Source organism: Brachyistius frenatus, unplaced genomic scaffold, assembly GCF_029030835.1.
Source record: "Brachyistius frenatus isolate BFR_SWC_R1_liver_20210118 unplaced genomic scaffold, ASM2903083v1 Contig_381, whole genome shotgun sequence".
Taxonomy (NCBI): domain Eukaryota; kingdom Metazoa; phylum Chordata; class Actinopteri; family Embiotocidae; genus Brachyistius; species Brachyistius frenatus.
The window spans coordinates 150,001-170,717 of record NW_027210980.1 but is presented as its reverse complement, the minus strand read 5'-3'; the positions used below and the strand labels follow the sequence as shown (position 1 = coordinate 170,717).

The following is a 20,717-nucleotide window of genomic DNA, read 5'->3' as shown; positions in this document are numbered from 1 at the left end:
TCACATTTCCCAGCATGCATTCTTCTTTTAGTAACTTTAGAGAATAAAAGAACCAAATTAAACGGGTCTCAGGTAGAAATGATATTTATTTTAACAACAACATGCACTTTGTGAACATTTTGACAACGACAAACGTTGAAGGAGGTAGAAGGTTTATATCTGTATCATAATCTTTGTATCCTTCAGTCTGATTAAACCTTCCTGCTTCCAGCGTCTTTGAGCTACGATTGTGTCTTGAAGGGCGAGAAAAACAAGAAAGAGAGAGAGACAGAGAGAGAGAGAGAGAGAGAGAGAGAGAGAGAGAGAGAGAGAGAGAGAGAGAGAGAGAGAGAGAGAGAGAGAGAGAGAGAGAGAGAGAGAGACAGAGAGAGAGAGAGAGAGAGAGAGAGAGAGAGAGGGAGAGAGAGAGACAGAGAGAGAGACAGAGAGAGAGAGAGAGAGAGAGAGAGAGAGAGAGAGAGAGAGAGAGAGAGAGAGAGAGAGAGAGAGAGAGAGAGAGAGAGAGAGAGAGAGAGAGAGAGAGAGAGAGAGAGAGAGAGAGAGACAGAGAGAGAGAGAGAGAGAGAGAGAGAGAGAGAGAGAGAGAGAGAGAGAGAGAGACAGAGAGAGAGACAGAGAGAGAGAGAGAGAGAGACAGAGAGAGAGAGAGAGAGAGAGACAGAGAGAGAGAGAGAGAGAGAGAGAGAGACAGAGAGAGACAGAGAGAGAGAGAGAGAGAGAGAGAGAGAGAGAGAGAGAGAGAGAGAGAGAGAGAGAGAGAGAGAGACAGAGAGACAGACAGACAGAGAGAGTGAGAGAGAGAGAGACAGACAGAGAGAGAGAGGGGGGGAGTAAATGTCTGAATAGAAAACAGTGTAAAGTGCTTTCAACATAAAGGTCTTTTTATGTGTCTCAGAGTGATTTCAGTTGTCTCCAGGTCTCCACTGGCTGTAATCAGCTGATCAGGAGGATGAATTATGCCGTCCGGTGATGAAGACACTTGATGGAGGTGTTAAATCACCGAGGGACAAAGACAGAACAATGCGGCGCCCCGTGGAGTAATCAGAGGAGTGGATCAAACCATCGCAGCGTGTTTGTGTCCTTTCAGCTCTGAAGATAAAAAGAGGCTGTGATTATCAAGATGAAGCTTTCATGATGACGTTTTAATATCTGAACAGAGTCTGAGAGGGAAAAGATTTCAACCTTTCATGATGAAAAATATTCATTATTCTTTTACTCAGAGGGACTTTCACACGTTACATGTGAAAAGTCACACTTGCAGGCATGTTGTCCATGCTAAAGGGTTCCAACCAATTAACCAGTAGTGATGTCATCAACCATCAGTGATGTCATCGTTGGTTTGTGAACGTTATGAATCCTCCAGTTCAGGTTCTGTCCGTCACCATCTTGCTAGTTCAGAGCGGTTTGGAGCAGGAAGTGACCATATTTGGACGAGCTGGGGGAGGAGCCAGCGGTGGATCTGACCGATCTGATCAGAAACCTGACGATACTACGTCCCGCCCACCGATAGCTGTAACCTGACTGCACCACAGGCCTGTCAATCAAACAGACACGCCCCCAAAAACAGGTGTTCTTGAATCTTCTTTTCTAATGAATGAGGGATTATTTTCAGATGGACCTCCAGAAAACTAAGAAGAAGGAGTGACTTTAGCTAACAACACCGAGATAACTGATGGACACATTTTATTCACTTTGGATTTGATGAGAGAAGTTGAATGGGAGTCTATGGAGCCGGAGGCTTTTTGGAGCCAACCTCTAGTGGCACTCGCTGGTATTGCAGCTGGAGACACTTCTGGATCAGAACTATTTTTCAGACCTGAACACTAACAAGAAGGAGCGACTTCACACACAAGAATCTTATTTTTATGTAAAATATATCAGCTTTTGATGAAATGTAATTTCACATAATGCTAACATTTATTTATTTGATCTTTACCTGCTTTCAACACTTGACTTTTCTCGATGATGCGAACACGTCACGTTTACAAGTTTAAAATGCTGTTTTTATACCTTTATGTTGAAAAATCTGATTTACAGGAAGTGGAATTGAGTAGTTTGCTGAATTAATCAAAGAAAAGGGGCGGGGTGGAGAGCGGGTGGGCGGGGCTTCAGGGGTTCTGGACTAAAATCCCGTCTGAAGCCCTTCAAGCCGTCGTTTCTCTGTTCTGAAGTCTGAACCGAGTCTTTGACGTGACGCTGACGTCATCACGCTCTCCGTGACATCCTCTTCCTGCTCGGCAGCGGACGATGCCGCCGCCTCATGTCCCGTCGCCATGGGGACGAAGCGGGCGTCCAACCATCCTGAACAAATGTACCCACGAGGCCGTGCTTCAGCCACGTTTTCCTCTTCCTCTGTGTTCCCGTCCATCTGGCAGTAGTTAAAGATTAATACGCTGGAATCTGAGCGGCTTGATCGGAGAGGACATTGAAGTGGACGGAGACAGTTCAGGGACGGGACGGTTGTTGTTCCCAGTAGGAAAACATTCTCTAAAAATATTTAAAAAAATGTTCCCAAACAATATTTCTACAATGTTTTTTATCCGAGTCTGAAATAATAAAATTCTGGGAACATAAAAAACAAAACAAAAAAAACAACTGTTTTTTAAAAAGATTTCCAGAATTAAAGCGTTATTACGATCTGACCGTGTTCTCAAAGACACTTCAGTTTAAATATTTTCAACGTTATCGTACCTTAAAGAAGAACGGAAAAACATCCCACTGAAAACATTCTTGGAAAACTAAAATATTCTCAGAACGTTTTCTAGCTAGGCTCCGGTCAAAGAGTGTGATACACCCAGCGGTCCACCAGAGGGCGCCGTGTCTGTCACGCTAAGTTGTTAAAAAACAAACGTGTGTTTCAAGTTAAAGTTCCTGGATTTGATCCGTCCAACCTGCCTCAGAAGAAAAACATGATACTGACGTGGGGTCCTCTAGTGGACTGATGGTGTATTACACGCTACGGCAGGTTCACTGAAGAGTTCTTATTCCCACAGCGTCAAATACCGACATTTTATCGCACCAGAAACCACATTGTTAAAAACATTCTGGTTTCACGTCGATGGAATGAGTTGTTTTGATGTACAAGAAAGCTTTTTTAAAATCTTGTGAACTTCCGTTAATAAAAGTGCTGCAGGAACATGGGTGCTGGTGGACTCCAGAGGTGTGATGACACCTGTCAGTTTGTGAAGCCTCAAGATCGCTATCTTTGAACGGATTAGAGTTTGTCTGTCAAGCCCAGTAATCACGGTAAGAGAGAAATAGACACGCCCCCACGTCCACGACAGAAGAACGTGAGATAGACACGCTTTGGTCTCGAAGGTCTGACAGCTTTACGTTGTTTTTTTTAAGTGTGAAATTTACACGCATGTAAATCTCACGTTAGGAAGGAACATGTGACCAAGTACGAAGGTCATTTTTCAACAGTATCAGGGGGTTGTAGGCGTGGCCTGGTGTCATGAATCAAGGAGGCGGAGGTTCGAATCCCGCAGATGACGCGATTGTTCTTGTAGATCGGATGGCAAAACGTGAACAGTAGATTTAAGTTTTGTGCACTACAGGAAAGTGTGTAACTGTCACGCCTAGACAGCGCAGAGCGTGACTATTTTACGTTTGGTCGTGATACCGGGTCGCTGGACGGAATGTCTTCAAGTTCGGCACAAATGTGCACTTGGCCACGACGATGAACCCGATTCCATTTTGGTGGTCGGAGGTCAAAGGTCACAGTCACTGTGACCTCACTTGTTTCTCGTGAACGTGATATCTCAGGAACGCCTCGAGGAAATTTCTTCAAAATTTGGCACAAACGTTCACTTGGACTTAAAGATGAACTGATTGCAATTTGGTGGCCAAAGAGAGTTTTGGTTTGTGGCCGTAACTCTTCATAACATTAATTTGGAAAACATTTTACTAAAATGAGGCGTAAATGTTCGGATTGAATCGATTCAATTATTCAAACATCACTTTAAGTTGGCGCGTAAAAAAAAAAATCTAAGTTCCCCTTTTTAACATGATACTTTGTGTATGAACTCAAATAATCCGAAATTTATAGCAAAACACCGACACAGCGAAGAGGAGGAAGAAGGTACAAGGAGGAGATTCAGAGGATAATCAGGTTTCCTCTCATCAGACTTCCTGCCCGACCTTTGCTTTTCTTTTCCCTCACCGTCGTCTGTAAGGACGGCAGCTGTGTGACGGATTAAATCTGGATTCAGAAACTCCATCAGATCGGAGTTTTAAGCTGCGGAGACGCGGTGATTAACGATGTTTTAATCACAGCAACCTTTTCGGTTTTCCATTCCCGAGCAGCGCGGTGACGTTCGGCTCGCTGACACTTTTCATCTTCTCTGGATGTGGAAAAAGTGCAACGTTGGCTGACTGTAGGAGTCAGGAAGTGTGCCAGGGGTCAGAGGTCACCCAGGTCTCCCCTCCGTCGGTCTCTTCCTGGTTTCAGGGTCGTGTCTGCACTCTGACCTTCGACGAGAAACGCAGCAGAAAACGGACGACCTCCTTTCACAGACAGTAAAAATAATGAAGACGATAAATATCATCTCTGCTGCTTTAATACGTTCAGCTGTTTGTAGTTTTTGTGATATTTTGATCAAAAATCTGCTTTTTTGGAGCACAATTGCAGGAATTAGCAAAAATGTCAAGTTGAGGAAAAAAGTTGAATTTTATTTACCACTTATTTACTGTGTGTGTGTGTGTATGTGTGTGTGTGTGTATGTGTGTATGTGTGTGCGCGCGCGTGTGTCTTAAAGTTTGTTAAAGACATCAGAGCTGCAGAAGAGCAGAAAGCACACAGAGAGTATTTTTAGTGCAGGAGGCTGAAACACTTCATCAGCAGGATGTCTGAGCTCGGTATCAATCGGAAGGCTTCCAGCCCCGCGAGGTTTCTGTGGTTTCACCGTTCACTTCCTCCTCCGAGGTTATTAAAGCCTGAAACAATAGAAGGTGGTGTGTGTGTATGTGTGCGTGTGTGTGAGATTGTGTATGTGTGTGTGTGTGTGTGTGTGTGAGATTGTGTATGTGTGCGTGTGTGTGAGATTGTGTGTGTGTGTGTGTGTGTGTGTGTGTGTGTGTGTGTGTGTGTGTGTGTGTGTGTGTGTGTGTGTGTGTGTGGTGGTGGGGGTTAAGACCGATTTTAGATTGGTTTTAAGACTGGTTTAAAGACTGATTTTAGACTGGTTTTAAGACTGGTTTAAAGACTGATTTTAGACTGGTTTTAAGACTGGTTTTAGACTGGTTTTAAGACTGGTTTTAGACTGGTTTTAAGACTGGTTTTAGACTGGTTTTAAGACTGGTTTTAGACTGGTTTTAAGACTGGTTTTAAGACTGGTTTTAAGACTGATTTAAAGACTGGTTTAAAGACTGATTTTAGACTGGTTTTAAGACTGGTTTTAAGACTGGTTTTAAGACTGATTTAAAGACTGGTTTAAAGACTGATTTTAGATTGGTTTTAAGACTGGTTTTAGACTGGTTTTAAGACTGGTTTTAGACTGGTTGAGACTGGTTAATTTAGGTTAGATGTTTTATTCAGCTGCATTTCCACATTAAAATAAAATAAAAAAAATAAGGTTGAGCTCCTTCTGTCGTGACACGCAGCACATGTATGTTTCTGAAACATGTAACATGAAGACGAGGGAAGTTCCTGCTGTCATCATACACACGATCAGCTGCTTCACTCAGAGATAATGGATTCATCTCAGAGCAGCTGAGGCTCTCTCTCACATATACACACACACACACACACACACACACACACACACACACACACACACACACACACACACACACACACACACACACACACACACACACCAATATCAGATAACGGGCGCTGACTGACCCCTCCTCCCCCCGTCTCTCCCTCCTCCAGTGATCTTCGTCTGCTGCTCCCCCGATGTTTTCAGGAGGTTGATGGTTAACTTCCGGCGGGCGGAGCTTCTTCACGAGCAGTACGTCTTCTTCTACATCGACGTGTTCGGAGAGAGCCTGAACTCCCGACACCGGCAGCCGTGGGCCCGCGGCGACGAGGACGACGCCGTCGCCAAGGAGGCCTTCCAAGTGAGTTGGTGTCAGTGGAGAGCTCCAATCAGAATTGATGTGGGACGTAGTATCGTCAGGTTTCCAATCAGATCGGTCAGATCCACCGCTGGCTCCTCCCCCAGCTTGTCCAAATATGGTCACTTCCTGCTCCAAACCGCTCCGAACTAACAAAGGTGGTGACGGACAGAATCTGAACTGGAGGATTCATAACGTTCACAAACCAACGATGACATCACTGATGGATGATGACATCACTGATGGTTGATGACATCACTGCTGGTGGATGACTTCACTGATGGTTCATGACATCACTGAGGGTTGATGACATCACTGCTGGTGGATTACATCACTGATGGTGGATGACTTCACTGATGGTTGACGACATCACTGAGGGTTGATGACATCACTGCTGGTGGATGACTTCACTGATGGTTGATGACATCACTGAGGGTTGATGACATCACTGCTGGTGGATGACTTCACTGATGGTTGATGACATCACTGAGGGTTGATGACATCACTGCTGGTGGATGACTTCACTGATGGTTGATGACATCACTGCTGGTGGATGACATCACTGATGGTTGATGATTGGTTCAGATGTTTAAACTGGGTCATATCGACTTCCTGCTCCTCTGCAGGAAGTCGCAACACGGACGCTGTCACGGCACCAGCGTTCAATCAGAACCTTTTCAGACTCTTCATCACGTTTGATTGGATCGAGCATTTATTTGCGAACACGTACGTTATTAATAACCACAGATCTGTGATCGCAGCGTGTTGAGTCTAACGAACGTCGACATCCTGCAGCTTAAACACTGAAACAGCAGCAGGAGGTTCATTTGTCTCGAGCTTCTTCATCCAGCTGCAGCAGAAGGTTCGTTATGAGGAACGACGATCAGTCAGTCACCTGATTTCAAAATAAAAGTCTCACTTGCAGGTGTTGCAGCTTTAGTCACACTTAGTTTTAGTTTTTTTTAATTTACATTTTGTAAAACAAAGTGTGCTGAATTGATCATTGACAGCTCCTCTTTGTGGTGCATCATTGGATGTATTGATAACTGTCAATCAATCACTTTAACTGAAGAAATCTGAGAAATGTGATAATTCACAGGCAGGTTCTGAACTGTGGTTTTTCCTGCTCCAGAGTTGATCAGCTTCAGTTATTGATCGAAGGGACGGCTATAAAAAGTGTTTTCATGGGGGTCAAAGGTCAATGTGACCTCACTAGTACATTTCTGTCCGTCACTCGTCGTTGAAGCATCGTCTGTTGTTGTCATGGTAACGTGAAAGCACATGATTGTTTTGTAGAAAAACCCTCGTCTCCTCCTGGTTTTTTTTTCCAGAGTGTGAAGATCCTGACGTACCGTGAGCCGCAGAACCCCGAGTACCGAGAGTTCGTCACCAGCCTGAAGACGGACGCCAAGAAGATGTTCAACTACACCGTCGAGGACTCGCTGGTGAGCGACGCCAGAAAACCGACACAAAACGTTTTTGCTTTTGAAAACTGTTGCTTGTTTCTGTTTGTCGTTGACATAGTTTCCTCTCGTCGTTGGTTTTAGTGTCTCTGTGGACATTTTATTGACTTAACAACAAACGTTAAAAGGAGAGCCGAGCCTTCGGGGGGGCCTCAGTAACCCGACCGTACTCGAAATAAGATATAACGGAGAAAGAAAAGCCAAAAAAGAGGTTGTCTCGAAGGTCAGCAGGGTTCATCCTCTGGAAACCATCAGATTTAAATCCAGCAGCACCGCTGGGCGACTCGGACTGACAGGATCTGATAAAACACGGAGGAAATGAGGTTATTAAACGTGAGCCGGCGGAGGTTTCATCGTTGGAAAATATCAACAATGTGAAGACATTATCATGCAAATGTGTAGTTACTGTTGTCGGGGCTGTCAATCAGAGTCAGAGGAGCTCATTCAGTGTGCCGATCTTATCCTACACACACACACACACACACACACACACACACACACACACACACACACACACACACACACACACACACACACACACACACACACACACACACACACACACACACACACACACACAGAGCGATGAGCTAACACGCCGCGGCGCTAACTGTTACTGATACGATCTTGTGGAATAATGACGACAGCTTGCGGACACACCTCTTATTTCCTGTTTTGTCCACAATTTACTGTTTAAAATAAAAAGTGCACGCGTGTTGTTTGAAATCCTGATTATTGAAACGTGCACCTGTTATCAGAGACCGGTGCTTTATCGGTGTTAAGTATCAAAGATATCAGATTATTTACATTTATTATAAAAACAGACACGATTCTGTGGTGGAAATCACTGCATGGGCTCAGGAACACTTCTGGAAATCATTGTCTGTGAACAGTTCATCACACGTTTTTTAAAATGTTTTGCTGCAATCAAATTCAAAATGAGCGTGTATTTTTCAAAAAACAATCAAATTTCTCAGTTTAAGCATTTCATATTTAGTCTTTTGTGTATTTTCAATTAAATATGAGTTTACATGATTGAAAGCAGCAGAATTACTGAAATCAAACCGTCCGTGTGAAACTAAAAACCCTGTTAGTTTTCTGTAAATGTGACTCTGAGCAGAAAAACAAAGAAAACGAATTAAAGACAGAAACTTACGAGATCAGCGGAGGTTTCTTCACGTCGGAGAGTTTGTGTGAAAGGTCGAACATTTTACAGTTTGGACATCAAAGCTTGAAACAACACAAAGAATCCAGAGACCACATATAGGAACGATACACACACACACACACACACACACACACACACACAAAACACACACACACACACACACACACACACACACACACACACACACATAAAACACACACACACACACACACACGCAGACACACACACACACACACACACACACACACACACACACACACACACACACACACACACACACACACACATAAAACACACACACACATACACACACACACACACACACACACATACACACACATAAAACACACACACACACACACACACACACACACACACACACACACACACACACACACACACACACACACACACACACACACACACACACACACACACACACGTACCAGAACGGTGGGTTTTACTTAAAAATACAAAACGTTAAAATGAAATAAAAACATATTTAGACGAAAAATAAACCAAAACATTTGTTTCATTAGAAAACTCTTCAAACACAACTTTATATTAAAGGATGTGAAAGTGTCACTTTTCCCTCAAAATACATTTGAGTGAATATCTAATGACGTGTGTTGTTGCGTCGCCCCCTGCTGGTCATTCTGGTGGCGATGTAACTTTAATCTTTGCTCGCTATAGTCTCCTCCATTTTACCTTCATCTGATGAACAACTAATGATCGTAAGGTCACACTGATGGCGATTTGTTAGAGCGCCCTCTGCTGGATGGAAGAACTACTGAAAACAGTATGTTGCACATGTGGACTGTAAAAGTTTGAATGTGAATTCTGTGAGAGGTGAGAAAGTGATTTTAGTTTTTTGTTGGGTTGTTTTTCTGACCGTAACGACTCGTGTTTCCACCTGGTTTAGTTTTCCTAAAGCACGATATGCTGATAGGTTTCCCTCTAGTGGACGAGCGTCTGTATCACATGCTTGACGCAAACCTTCCTGGAAGCTCAGAAACTGTGTGAACGCCTCTTTACATCCGTCTGCTGCAGCAGCTGGACACCGAAGACACTTAGTTTAATTCTATAATACGTTCAGACGTGTTATCAGTCGTCTGTGTGTGTGTGTGTGTGTGTGTGTGTGTGTGTGTGTGTGTGTGTGTGTGTGTGTGTGTGTGTGTGTGTGTGTGTGTGTGTGTTTTGTTTGTGAGGCTGTCTGGCAGGATTTGTGAAGCCGGTTAATCAGCAGCAGACAGACGGCCGAGGGGAGCTAATGTGGTTATCACACACACACACACACACACACACACACACACACACACACACACACACACACACACACACACACACACACACACACACACACACACACACACACACACACACACACACACACACACACACACACACACACAGTAAGATGACACCTCAGTGGTCCCTGTGGAGAAACATGATACATCATAAGACAGCGAACGCAACATTTGATTGTTCTTTGATAAAAGATGATTTGTTTTTTCTCTCCATTATTTACCTTCACTTTTTTCCTCCGGTACCAGTTAACCGGGCCGTCGGGCTGCTGATCACAGATCCGGGTCACAAACTGCTGCTTTTAAAACGTGATGTTTATGGTGATGAAACATGCGTCACATGTTCAGGTCTGAGCTGCTGAGAGGAGATCTGTGATTCCATTCAGTTAAACTAAACATGTCGTTTTGTGCTCCAGCATCAAATCAGAAAATGTTGGTTGTTCACGTCCTTAGAAATTCCTCCGAAGTTGATCAAAACAAAACAACTCTACTCGATTTTAGGTTTCTTTTTGTCCATTTTATCACCAAAACAATCGTCCACGTCAGTTTAAAAAAAAGGTGGGAATCTGATTAAAGTTGTTGAGTTCTCAGCTGTAAAATACCTGATCACTTCTCATCTGGAGTGTTCTTGAAGGTTCGTTTAAAAATGTAGAGGTTGTGTGTAGATTGAAAGTAGACGTGGGCTGAGAATCGAACCCTGAGGAACGCCTCAGAGCAGAATCGAACCCTGAGGAACGCCTCAGAGCAGAATCGAACCGAAGGACCTCGACACAAACATAAAAACTCCCGTCGGGCTCAAACCCGTCCAGAACTGTCTCCGCTCTTTAAGTGGCGTTTCAACAGTTTGTCATAAAGAGAAACGTTTTTTATATCGAGGCTGAGTTTTATTACACCGAGTTCACGAAATGCTAATAAATAAAAGACTGCAGTCACATGGACTCCCGCTCTGTTTCTCCGTCTGCTGTGTTGCAGATGAACATCATCGCTGGAGGGTTCTACGACGGTCTGATGCTCTACACTCACGCTCTGAACGAGACCATGTCCACGTCCGGTGGCCGTCCGCCCGGAAAAGTCGTCACCAAGAGGATGTGGAACCGAACCTTCCACGGTCAGTTCCTCTCAGTCATTAACGAAGTGTTGATATCAGAGCTGTTAGCAGTTCAGTGATGCACATCATCGTCATCATCATCATCATCCTTCATGTTTTAGAAGTCTTTATATTTCTGCTGTTTGGTCTCAGGAGGTTGAGAGACTTCTGTTCTGATGATTCCTGGATATCATCCAAAAAAGAAAAAAAAGAAAGATGAGAGTTCTGTTTATTCTCCCGTTGATGTTTACATACGTGTAAATAAACACACGTCACCTGACAGATTCGGTCATCATGTTTGGTCAGCGTGTGTGAAGTCGGTCCGCCGCCCGCCGGGTCGGCGGTTCAACTCCTCGTCTGCGCCACAAAAAAAACACGTTTTGCTCAAAATGAGACCAAAGTCAGACTTTGTACGTCACCTGAAAAACGTATTATAGTTTAGAAAAGTGTCATTGTGTAGAACGAACAGGAAATACTTCCAGTCAGAAAGAGGTCTTCTAGTTTGTGACTTCATTTCTGGAAGAGGTCTTCTAGTTTGTGACTTCATTTCTGGAAGAGGTCTTCTAGTTTGTGACTTCATTTCTGGAAGAGGTCTTCTAGTTTGTGACTTCATTTCTGGAAGAGGTCTTCTAGTTTGTGACTTCATTTCTGGAAGAGGTCTTCTAGTTTGTGACTTCATTTCTGGAAGAGGTCTTCTAGTTTGTGACTTCATTTCCGCCGGTCGCAGCGAATGAAACACAGTTTACCCACTTTTTCCTCTTTTCATACACAAGAATTTAAAATCAGTTCTGATACTCTGACATCTGAGTAACTGAGTTATTTATTATTTAATTCATATTTATTGAAGGATTTTATGGATAGGGAGCTTTTGAGAGTTTGTTGGATTTTATTTGCCGATTATTAATCCTCCAAAAAGGCGACGTTTGTGTTTTCTGCGTCTGATTTGCAGCTGATGGACGGCGATGCTTCGTCTCCATCAGGACTCTGAGCTCTCCGAGATGAGATGAGAGACGACATGATGAGTTGCTCACAACACTTTAAGAATAAAGGCAGGAAAAAAACAAGTACTCAGAAAGAAAAGAATTACAAAGACGCATTCAATGAAAGAAAGAATGGAATCAAAACTAAACATTTTAGGAAAAATTGAAGAAAATACAAACCAAATTATAGAATAAATACACACACACAAGCAAACTATATAAAATAAATATAACTACATATTGAAAGGTAAATAAAAACAGATCATTATTACACACATATTAAATATCTTGTTAATGGTGGATTCCCAGGATGGATTCTGTCTTGCAGTTTGTTTTTTGCTCCACTTGAAGTTTTTGAAAACGTTTGCAATTTTTACAGCAAATTAAAAAAAAAAAAAATCACTTAAAACTTTGCAAATTGCATCAAAATGTTTGAAGAAAGCTGCTTTCAAATTATTTTTTTTTAATGCAACAATCACAAAATAAAACACCTGCAGGGACTGAATATATAGACTGTATTTGGTCATATTTAATCTGCAGACTGTATTTGGTCATATTTAATCTGCAGACTGTATTTGGTCATATTTAATCTGCAGACTGTATTTGGTCATATTTAATCTGCAGACTGTATTTGGTCATATTTAATCTGCAGACTGTATTTGGTCATATTTAATCTGCAGACTATTTTCGAAGCCTTTATCTTGAAACTGTGAGCGAGCATCAGTTCTTCAGATCCAAATCTGAGAGATGAGAGATGAATGTTTTGTGAGGAAACTCGTCGTCCTGCCGATCTGCCGTCTGTTTGTTTCCGGTGTGTGAAGAGTTCTGCAGAGATTCATGCAGCGTTTTTAAAGCATCAGGTTCTGTTTCCCGTCCTGATGAGCGCCATCCGTCACTGTGGGATCCAGGAAACACAAACCAGATGATGTCACCGCTTCCACCCGTGGACGTTCGTTACATCTGCATCTGCTTCGATCCTTCAGAGTAAAAGTTTGGATCCTGCTGAGTTTCTCTTTTCTGTTGAAAAGTTTCCTGCGTGATTTAAAATGTAGAAATGTGAAACACAAACAGAGTCAGGAGGTTCGTGTCGGAGCGAGACGTCTCGCTTCGCTGCAGAAATGGAAATATCTTTGTTTTACATGGCGGGCAGAGACGGCAGCTTCATGAAGTCTGAATTTGAAAGTCCAACGGTTTCCTGACGTGCGTTTAAACTCGGCTCAGATGGAGGACGTGTCTCTGAAGTCGCTCTTTCAGCATCGCAGACATCTTTTAATCTGTTTTGAGGTGTTTTAAGTGAAGTGTTAACTTCCTGGTCCTGAGAGTTCCTGCGTTTTCTGTTTTCTGCCAGAAAAGCTTTTAACTCTGAAGCAAGAAACTGTTGCGTAATAATGAGTTTGTTTGTGGAGCCCCTGTGTGTCTGACGGAGGTGGTGGAGGACAAACATGATGATGGAGCACTGCCGTGACTCTGAATCATCTCTCAGCCAATCAGGACGGTTGAATGTGTGAACGTCTCTCAGCCAATCAGGACGGTTGAATGTGTGAACGTCTCTCAGCCAATCAGGACGGTTGAATGTGTTTGGACATGAAATCAGAATCCAGTAATTGACCTGGTGAACAGTTCGACCACGTGGAGGCTGCGTGCAGCAGAATCTGGTTCCCGTCAGGTGGTTTGATTTCTTTGAAAATCTGCTCCAGACTTTCTGCCCATGAAGCGCTCCGGTTGTCGAGTCGTTACTGCACACAAAACCACAACATCCTTAAATCTGTCTTTAACTGTGGAGCGTCTGAAATGTCCCGAACAATAACTCCACTGTTCTCGGTACATTTAGTTTTTAGTGTTTGTTAGGAGGTAAAAAGAAAAACAGGAATCTCAAACGTTTTCAATTTTTTTTCCCCCCAAAAGACACGAGCTGGAAATCAATCTGTAATTCTGCTCTGGGAAAAGTTCCTTTATTTATGGAGGTAAACACATCGTTGTGTATCGGTTGTTATTGTGCGGACGGACGGAGGTTTGTGTGCGTCAGCAGTGAATCCAGAAGATCCAGTTGATGGATGACATGAAACTCCACCAACTTCCTCTGATGAGACTGATCCAAGACACACACACACACACACACACACACACACACACACACACACACACACACACACACACACACACACACACACACACACACACACACAGATACTGGTCCAACCTGTGTCTGTCTCCCTCTGGCGTGTTTGTTTCTCTGCCCGTCTGGAGAGGTGAGACAGTCTTTTATTTTGAAAGGTCTCGAGGTCAGAGGTCATCAGAGGTCATCAGAGGTCACCCAGTGTGGATAACATTTCCAGTTTCATTCGTTTGGTGTGGATGTAGATGTTATCGCCGTGGTAACAGAGGCAGTCCAGCACGGTGCGTTCAGGAGCCTTTTTAAATGCAGATTATTTGAGTTTCAGGTGTCGTCTGACATCCTTGTGCTGTGAAAACACTGCAGGGTCACGTGTTCACGCAGTTTATTTGTTCTCCGTCCGTCCGTCTCCACCTCGCCGTCCGTCCGCCGTCCGTCTGACCTGCCGCTTAAAGAGACGACAGCTGGAGGGAAACACTTCATTTAGCAAATCGCTTCACGCAGTGTTGATGAGCTGCTGAGGGTTCGACTCCGACCCGGAGGTCCAGACGAGGTCCAGACGAGGTCCAGACGAGGTCCAGACGAGGTCCAGACGAGGTCCAGACGAGGTCCAGACGAGGTCCAGACGAGGCGTTGAGGAAATTAAAGTTAAATTCACTGTGTTCTTGTTGCCAGAGCGACTACGGTTTAGGACAGATGTTGGACCCGGTTTAGGACAGATGTTGGACCCGGTTTAGGACAGATGTTGGACCCGGTTTAGGACAGATGTTGATCTGTGCTGTCGTAGGACAGATGTTGAAAAACTCTGTATTTGCTAATATCAGTATCTGTCCTTATTTTTCCATCTTAGACTCCTTTGCAGGATTCACAGTTTTAATAAAAACTCTGTATTTGTTACTCCACGTTGATCCTCGTCTTCCTTGTCTCTCTCCCTCGTTGAGATCTCTCCTCAGTATCTCTCTTCTCTCTCTCTCTGCGTCTCTCTCTTCTCTCTCCTCGTCTCTCCTCGTCTCTCCTCGTCTCTCTCTTCTCTCTCTCCTCGTCTCTCTCTTCGTCTCTCTCCTCGTCTCTCCCTCGTCTCTCTCTTCGTCTCTCTCCTCTCTCTCTCTCTCTCCTCTCTCTCTCGTCTCTCTCTCTCTCTCTCCTCGTCTCTCTCTCTCTCTCCTCGTCTCTCTCTTCGTCTCTCTCCTCGTCTCTCTCTTCGTCTCTCTCCTCGTCTCTCTCCTCTCTCTCTCCTCGTCTCTCTCTTCGTCTCTCTCCTCGTCTCTCTCTTCGTCTCTCTCCTCGTCTCTCTCCTCGTCTCTCTCTTCGTCTCTCTCCTCGTCTCTCTCTTCGTCTCTCTCCTCGTCTCTCTCTCTCTCTCTTCGTCTCTCTCTCTCTCTCTCCTCTCTCTCTCCTCGTCTCTCTCCCGTCTCTCCTCGTCTCTCTCTTCGTCTCTCTCTTCGTCTCTCTCTCGTCTCTCTCTTCGTCTCTCTCCTCTCTCTCTCTCGTCTCTCTCTTCGTCTCTCTCTTCGTCTCTCTCCTCTCTCTCTTCGTCTCTCTCCTCGTCTCTCTCTCTCTCTTCGTCTCTCTCCTCGTCTCTCTCTTCGTCTCTCTCCTCGTCTCTCTCCTCGTCTCTCTCTTCGTCTCTCTCCTCGTCTCTCCTCGTCTCTCTCCGTCTCTCCTCGTCTCTCTCCTCGTCTCTCTCCTCGTCTCTCTCTTCGTCTCTCTCTTCGTCTCTCTCTTCGTCTCTCTCCCTCTCTCTCTCTCTCTCTCGTCTCTCTCTCTCTCTCTCTCTCTCTCTCTCTCCTCTCCCTCTCTTCGTCTCTCTCTTCGTCTCTCTCCTCGTCTCTCTCTCTCTCTCTCTCTCTTCGTCTCTCTCTTCGTCTCTCTCCTCGTCTCTCTCCTCGTCTCTCTTCGTCTCTCTCTTCGTCTCTCTCCTCTCTCTCTCTCTCTCTTCGTCTCTCTCCTCGTCTCTCTCCTCGTCTCTCTCCTCGTCTCTCTCTCGTCTCTCTCTTCGTCTCTCTCCTCGTCTCTCTCCTCGTCTCTCTCTTCGTCTCTCTCCTCGTCTCTCTCCCTCGTCTCTCTCCTCGTCTCTCTCCTCGTCTCTCTCCTCGTCTCTCTCCTCGTCTCTCTCCTCGTCTCTCTCTCTCTCTCTCTCTTCGTCTCTCTCTCCTCGTCTCTCTCCTCGTCTCTCCTCGTCTCTCTCCTCGTCTCTCTCCTCGTCTCTCCCCGTCTCTCTCCTCGTCTCTCCTCGTCTCTCTCCTCGTCTCTCTCTTCGTCTCTCTCCTCGTCTCTCTCTTCTCTCTCTCTCTCTCTCTCCTCTCTCTCTCTCTCTCTCTCTCTCTCGTCTCTCTCCTCGTCTCTCTCGTCTCTCTCTCTCTTCTCTCTCCTCGTCTCTCTCTTCGTCTCTCTCCTCGTCTCTCTCTCGTCTCTCTCTCTCGTCTCTCTCTCGTCTCTCTCCTCGTCTCTCTCCTCGTCTCTCTCGTCTCTCTCCTCTCTCTCTCGTCTCTCTCTCTCGTCTCTCTCCTCGTCTCTCTCCTCTCTCGTCTCTCTCCTCGTCTCTCTTCGTCTCTCTCTCGTCTCTCTCCTCGTCTCTCTCTTCGTCTCTCTCCTCGTCTCTCTCTCGTCTCTCTCCTCGTCTCTCTCTCTCTCTCCTCGTCTCTCTCCTCTCTCTCTCTCTCCTCGTCTCTCTCTCTCTCTCCTCGTCTCTCTCCTCTCTCTCTCTCTCTCTCTCTCTCTCGTCTCTCTCCTCGTCTCTCTCTCTCTCTCTCTCCTTCGTCTCTCTCCTCGTCTCTCTCCTCGTCTCTCTCGTCTCTCTCTTCGTCTCTCTCCTCGTCTCTCTCCGTCTCTCTCCTCTCTCCTCGTCTCTCTCTCTCGTCTCTCTCTCTCTCTCCCTCGTCTCTCTCTTCGTCTCTCTCTCTCTCTCTCTTCGTCTCTCTCCTCGTCTCTCTCTCGTCTCTCTCTCTCTCTCCTCGTCTCTCTCTCGTCTCTCTCTCTCTCTCTCTCTCTTCGTCTCTCTCTCTCTCTCTCTTCGTCTCTCTCTCTCTCTCTCCTCGTCTCTCTCTTCGTCTCTCTCCTCGTCTCTCCTCGTCTCTCTCCTCGTCTCTCTCTTCGTCTCTCTCCTCGTCTCTCTCCTCGTCTCTCTCCTCGTCTCTCTCTTCGTCTCTCTCCTCTCTCTCCTCGTCTCTCTCCTCGTCTCTCTCTCTCCTCTCTCTCCTCGTCTCTCTCTTCGTCTCTCTCCTCGTCTCTCTCCTCGTCTCTCTCCTCGTCTCTCTCCTCGTCTCTCTCCTCGTCTCTCTCCTCGTCTCTCCTCGTCTCTCTCCTCGTCTCTCTCCTCGTCTCTCTCCTCGTCTCTCCTGCCCAGTGCAGCCGTCAGCCGGCTTTTAGCACACAAAGAGGCTGAGACTTCAGGTAACCATGGAAACCACTGACTTGGTTCAGTACGTTCAACCGAGCAGCGATTCAACAAGCAGTTTTTTATTCATGTTTTGATATAATTTATTTTTCCAGACTTGACAGGCAGAAAAGTTTGTTTTTATTTCCTGGATCTTTGTGAGTGAAATGTGAAGATGCTTTCAGTGTGATTTGGTTTTTATACCAAAACGTATTTGTTGTATTATTTCCTGACTTTCAATAAGTTGGAGAAAGTTTCTGAGAGTCTGAGCCGTAGTTTAACGATCTAAACCACAGACTGTTTATCAAAGAGTTCATATCTTCCAGGTCTGTAAAATGGTTCTGGTCCAGAAGTGTCTTCAGCTGCAATACCAGCGAGTGCCACTAGAGGTCGGCTCCAAAAAGCCTCCGGCTCCATAGACTCCCATTCAACTTCTCTCATCAAATCCAAAGTGAATAAAATGTGTCCATCAGTTCTCTCGGTGTTGTTAGCTAAAGTCACTCCTTCTTCTTAGTTTTCTGGAGGTCCATCTGAAAATAATCCCTCATTCATTAGAAAAGAAGATTCAAGAAGACCTGTTTTTGGGGCGTGTCTGTTTGATTGACAGTTCTGTGGTGCAGTCAGCTTCTTCTTAATCTTTGATTTATTAGGCGGGATGGCCCTGGGATGAGGTGATCCTGGTTACCAGGCAACAGGTTTCAGTTTTCAGGAACAAAACAGACTCATAAAAAACAGACCTGCTCAATCTGAGAGGTGAAACAGATCCAGCAGCTGGCCGACGTCAGAAAGGAAGAAAACCGACTTCTTCAGTGAAAAACATGTTCGTGTTCGTTAAAGACTGAATGTTTTATTGCATTCATGAAGCTCCAGTGGAGATTAGATTTAGATTTGCACTTTATTAATATCCACAGGGGGGAAATTTAGTCATCACAGCAGCAATAAATACACACACGCAGACTATATACACAAAACCAAATCAAATCAAATAAAAATAAATAAATACAGTTTAGCATGAATGGAAAAAGTGTCAGAAACTGAGCAGAGACGCGGCGTGACGTCACCGCTGGTTGGTCAACTAGTGTTTCGCTTTACGCCATCTTGGTTTTTTTTGGAGCAGGAAGTGACCATATTTGGAGGAGCGAGTGGTGGATCTGACAGACTATGCCCCGCCCACCCACACTGGAAACTTGACTGCACCTCTGGCCTGTCAATAAAACTAGACACTAATATCTTTAATCTTTACTCTCTATGATGTCAGAAGTCGTTGTGTACGTATGTTTGTCCCTCACGGATCTCGACAACCGTTCGTCCCATCTGCTTCGAACTCGGTGGGCCTGTTGCTGGGCGACCAACGGTGTGCACGGACGAATTTGGTGCAATTTGGACACGTGCCATGTTCGATATTGATAAACTTTGAACAAAAAGGCGACCACTAAACTGGCAACTGGCGTTCTATTGGACAGTGTAGGTGGAGTCACTACCCCACCTCGAAAAAGACATTTGAGCGTTGTTTGTACCGGATAACTTTATTTCCATCACTGCACAGAAGTTAAGCTGATGGGTACCAGAAAGACAACTCAAGTTACAGAATAAATCACTTAAAATACATTTAAACGTGATATAAAAAGTTTTCAAACATTCAAACTAAAATGTTAACATGTATTTCTGAAGTTTTGAAAAATTTGATTCCAAAAAAGTTAGGATGCTGGGTAAAATGTGAAAAAACAACAACAATGTGATGATGTGCAAATTATTAAAACACATATTTCATAAAAATAGAAAAAAACAACATATCAAATGTTAAAACTGAAAAATATATACATTTTGATGGCAGCAACACATTTCTAAAACGTGTGTGCGATGAACTGTGTTCACAGACGATGGTTTTCACAAGTGTTCCTGAGCCCATGCAGTGATTTCCACTCCAGAATAATGTCTGTTTTTTATAATGTACAATTCTTGCAAACTCTTCTCCTTCAGATTATAATTCAGACTGTAAAAACTTCGAAGTCCAATTTTTAAGTCTTGAGCCAAGGTAATGCCGTAAAATCAGTGAGGTACCCGTTGAAGTTACACAGAGATCCCTGAGAAACATGAACAAAAGACATCACACCGTACTGAAAACAAGTTCAAGTGTTCTTGTGAGGAAGTCCAGATTTTGAAAATGTTGATGATATCGTAAACACCCAAATAAAGCACTTTCAAAATCCTCATCTTGTAAATTTAGCCTTTGCAGTTTTGCAGAATTGATATCTGGGTTCTCTTACTGACAGGGACAACTCTGCTGGGAGAATCTTTGCTCTACTATAAAAATATGGAAAGACGGTTTCTGTGAAAGTGTATTTCATGGTGTGCACGGGCGTTTTCCGAACAAGATCAAAGAATGATAGAATTCCTTGGTTGTAATCGAGCTGCACTCGGATGGTTTGTGGAAACTCATCTTTACACACTTCTTTGACGTAGTCCTCCGGGGTGATTTCACGCACAATATCAGTGCAAACACACATGTAAATGCCCCATCTCTTTGGAAGACTTGGATCCTTGGTTTTAGCAGCCACACCAAGATTCCAATACCCGTCTACTTCCACATCCCAGCTATGTTTCCCAGAGTTAAAGCCTTCATAGCCTAAAATATTCAAACCCCTCAGTCTTTCAGGGTTGCTAGGAAGTGGCTGAAGCTTTGAGCTTTCTGTTAAGTGATTCAAGTGTTGTGATAGGTTCAATCCCTGACTGCCGGTGTTGGGGTCCAGAGTGACAGGAGCTGTGGAGTAAAAAACAATAAGAACAGAAGGAAAAGCTGTTTAAACAGAACCCTGGTTTGTACTTGATGATAAAGTACCAGCGCATATTTAAATGCCAAAATAAGTCGAGGCAGGAAAACTCCACAGTTCTTACTGTATCGTATCGTATCCTTCATCTTCTTCCAGACTGAGAACTGCAGGTTTCCGAGGTGTTTGGCCTCGTCGAGAAGGGCTCCTGTTGGAGTCTCTGGTTTTGGCAGCTCACACGCTGATCTGAGATAAATAGGAAGCCACACATCACCGGTAAAATATTTCTATATTCCCAATGTTGAACTCCACAAATTTGCTCCATTCAAACACAAACTTTATGTCCTACTTCTCCTGAAACCTGTTTTATTTGATTATTTTCACTGTCAATGACCCAC

At 44.4% G+C, this 20,717-nt stretch overlaps 2 protein-coding genes across 3 annotated transcripts in view; one reads left to right on the top strand and one right to left on the bottom strand.

Moving 5' to 3' along the window:
• Positions 1–20,717, top strand: part of LOC138636505 (atrial natriuretic peptide receptor 1-like) — a 48,472-nt gene that overhangs the window by 10,508 nt on the left and 17,247 nt on the right. The window contains exons 3-5 of the mRNA XM_069724550.1: positions 5,876–6,063; positions 7,392–7,505; positions 10,968–11,103. Coding sequence (XP_069580651.1) covers positions 5,876–6,063; positions 7,392–7,505; positions 10,968–11,103 — 438 coding nt within the window. The remainder of the gene's footprint in view (positions 1–5,875; positions 6,064–7,391; positions 7,506–10,967; positions 11,104–20,717) is intronic.
• LOC138636509 (zinc-binding protein A33-like) overlaps positions 19,241–20,717 on the bottom strand; it is a 3,761-nt gene continuing 2,284 nt past the window's right edge. For both annotated transcript variants that reach the window (XM_069724557.1, XM_069724558.1), the window contains exons 5-6: positions 20,447–20,565; positions 19,241–20,312 (exon numbers count right to left, since the gene is read on the bottom strand). In XM_069724557.1, coding sequence (XP_069580658.1) covers positions 19,762–20,312; positions 20,447–20,565 — 670 coding nt within the window. In that variant the 3' untranslated portion in view covers positions 19,241–19,761. The remainder of the gene's footprint in view (positions 20,313–20,446; positions 20,566–20,717) is intronic.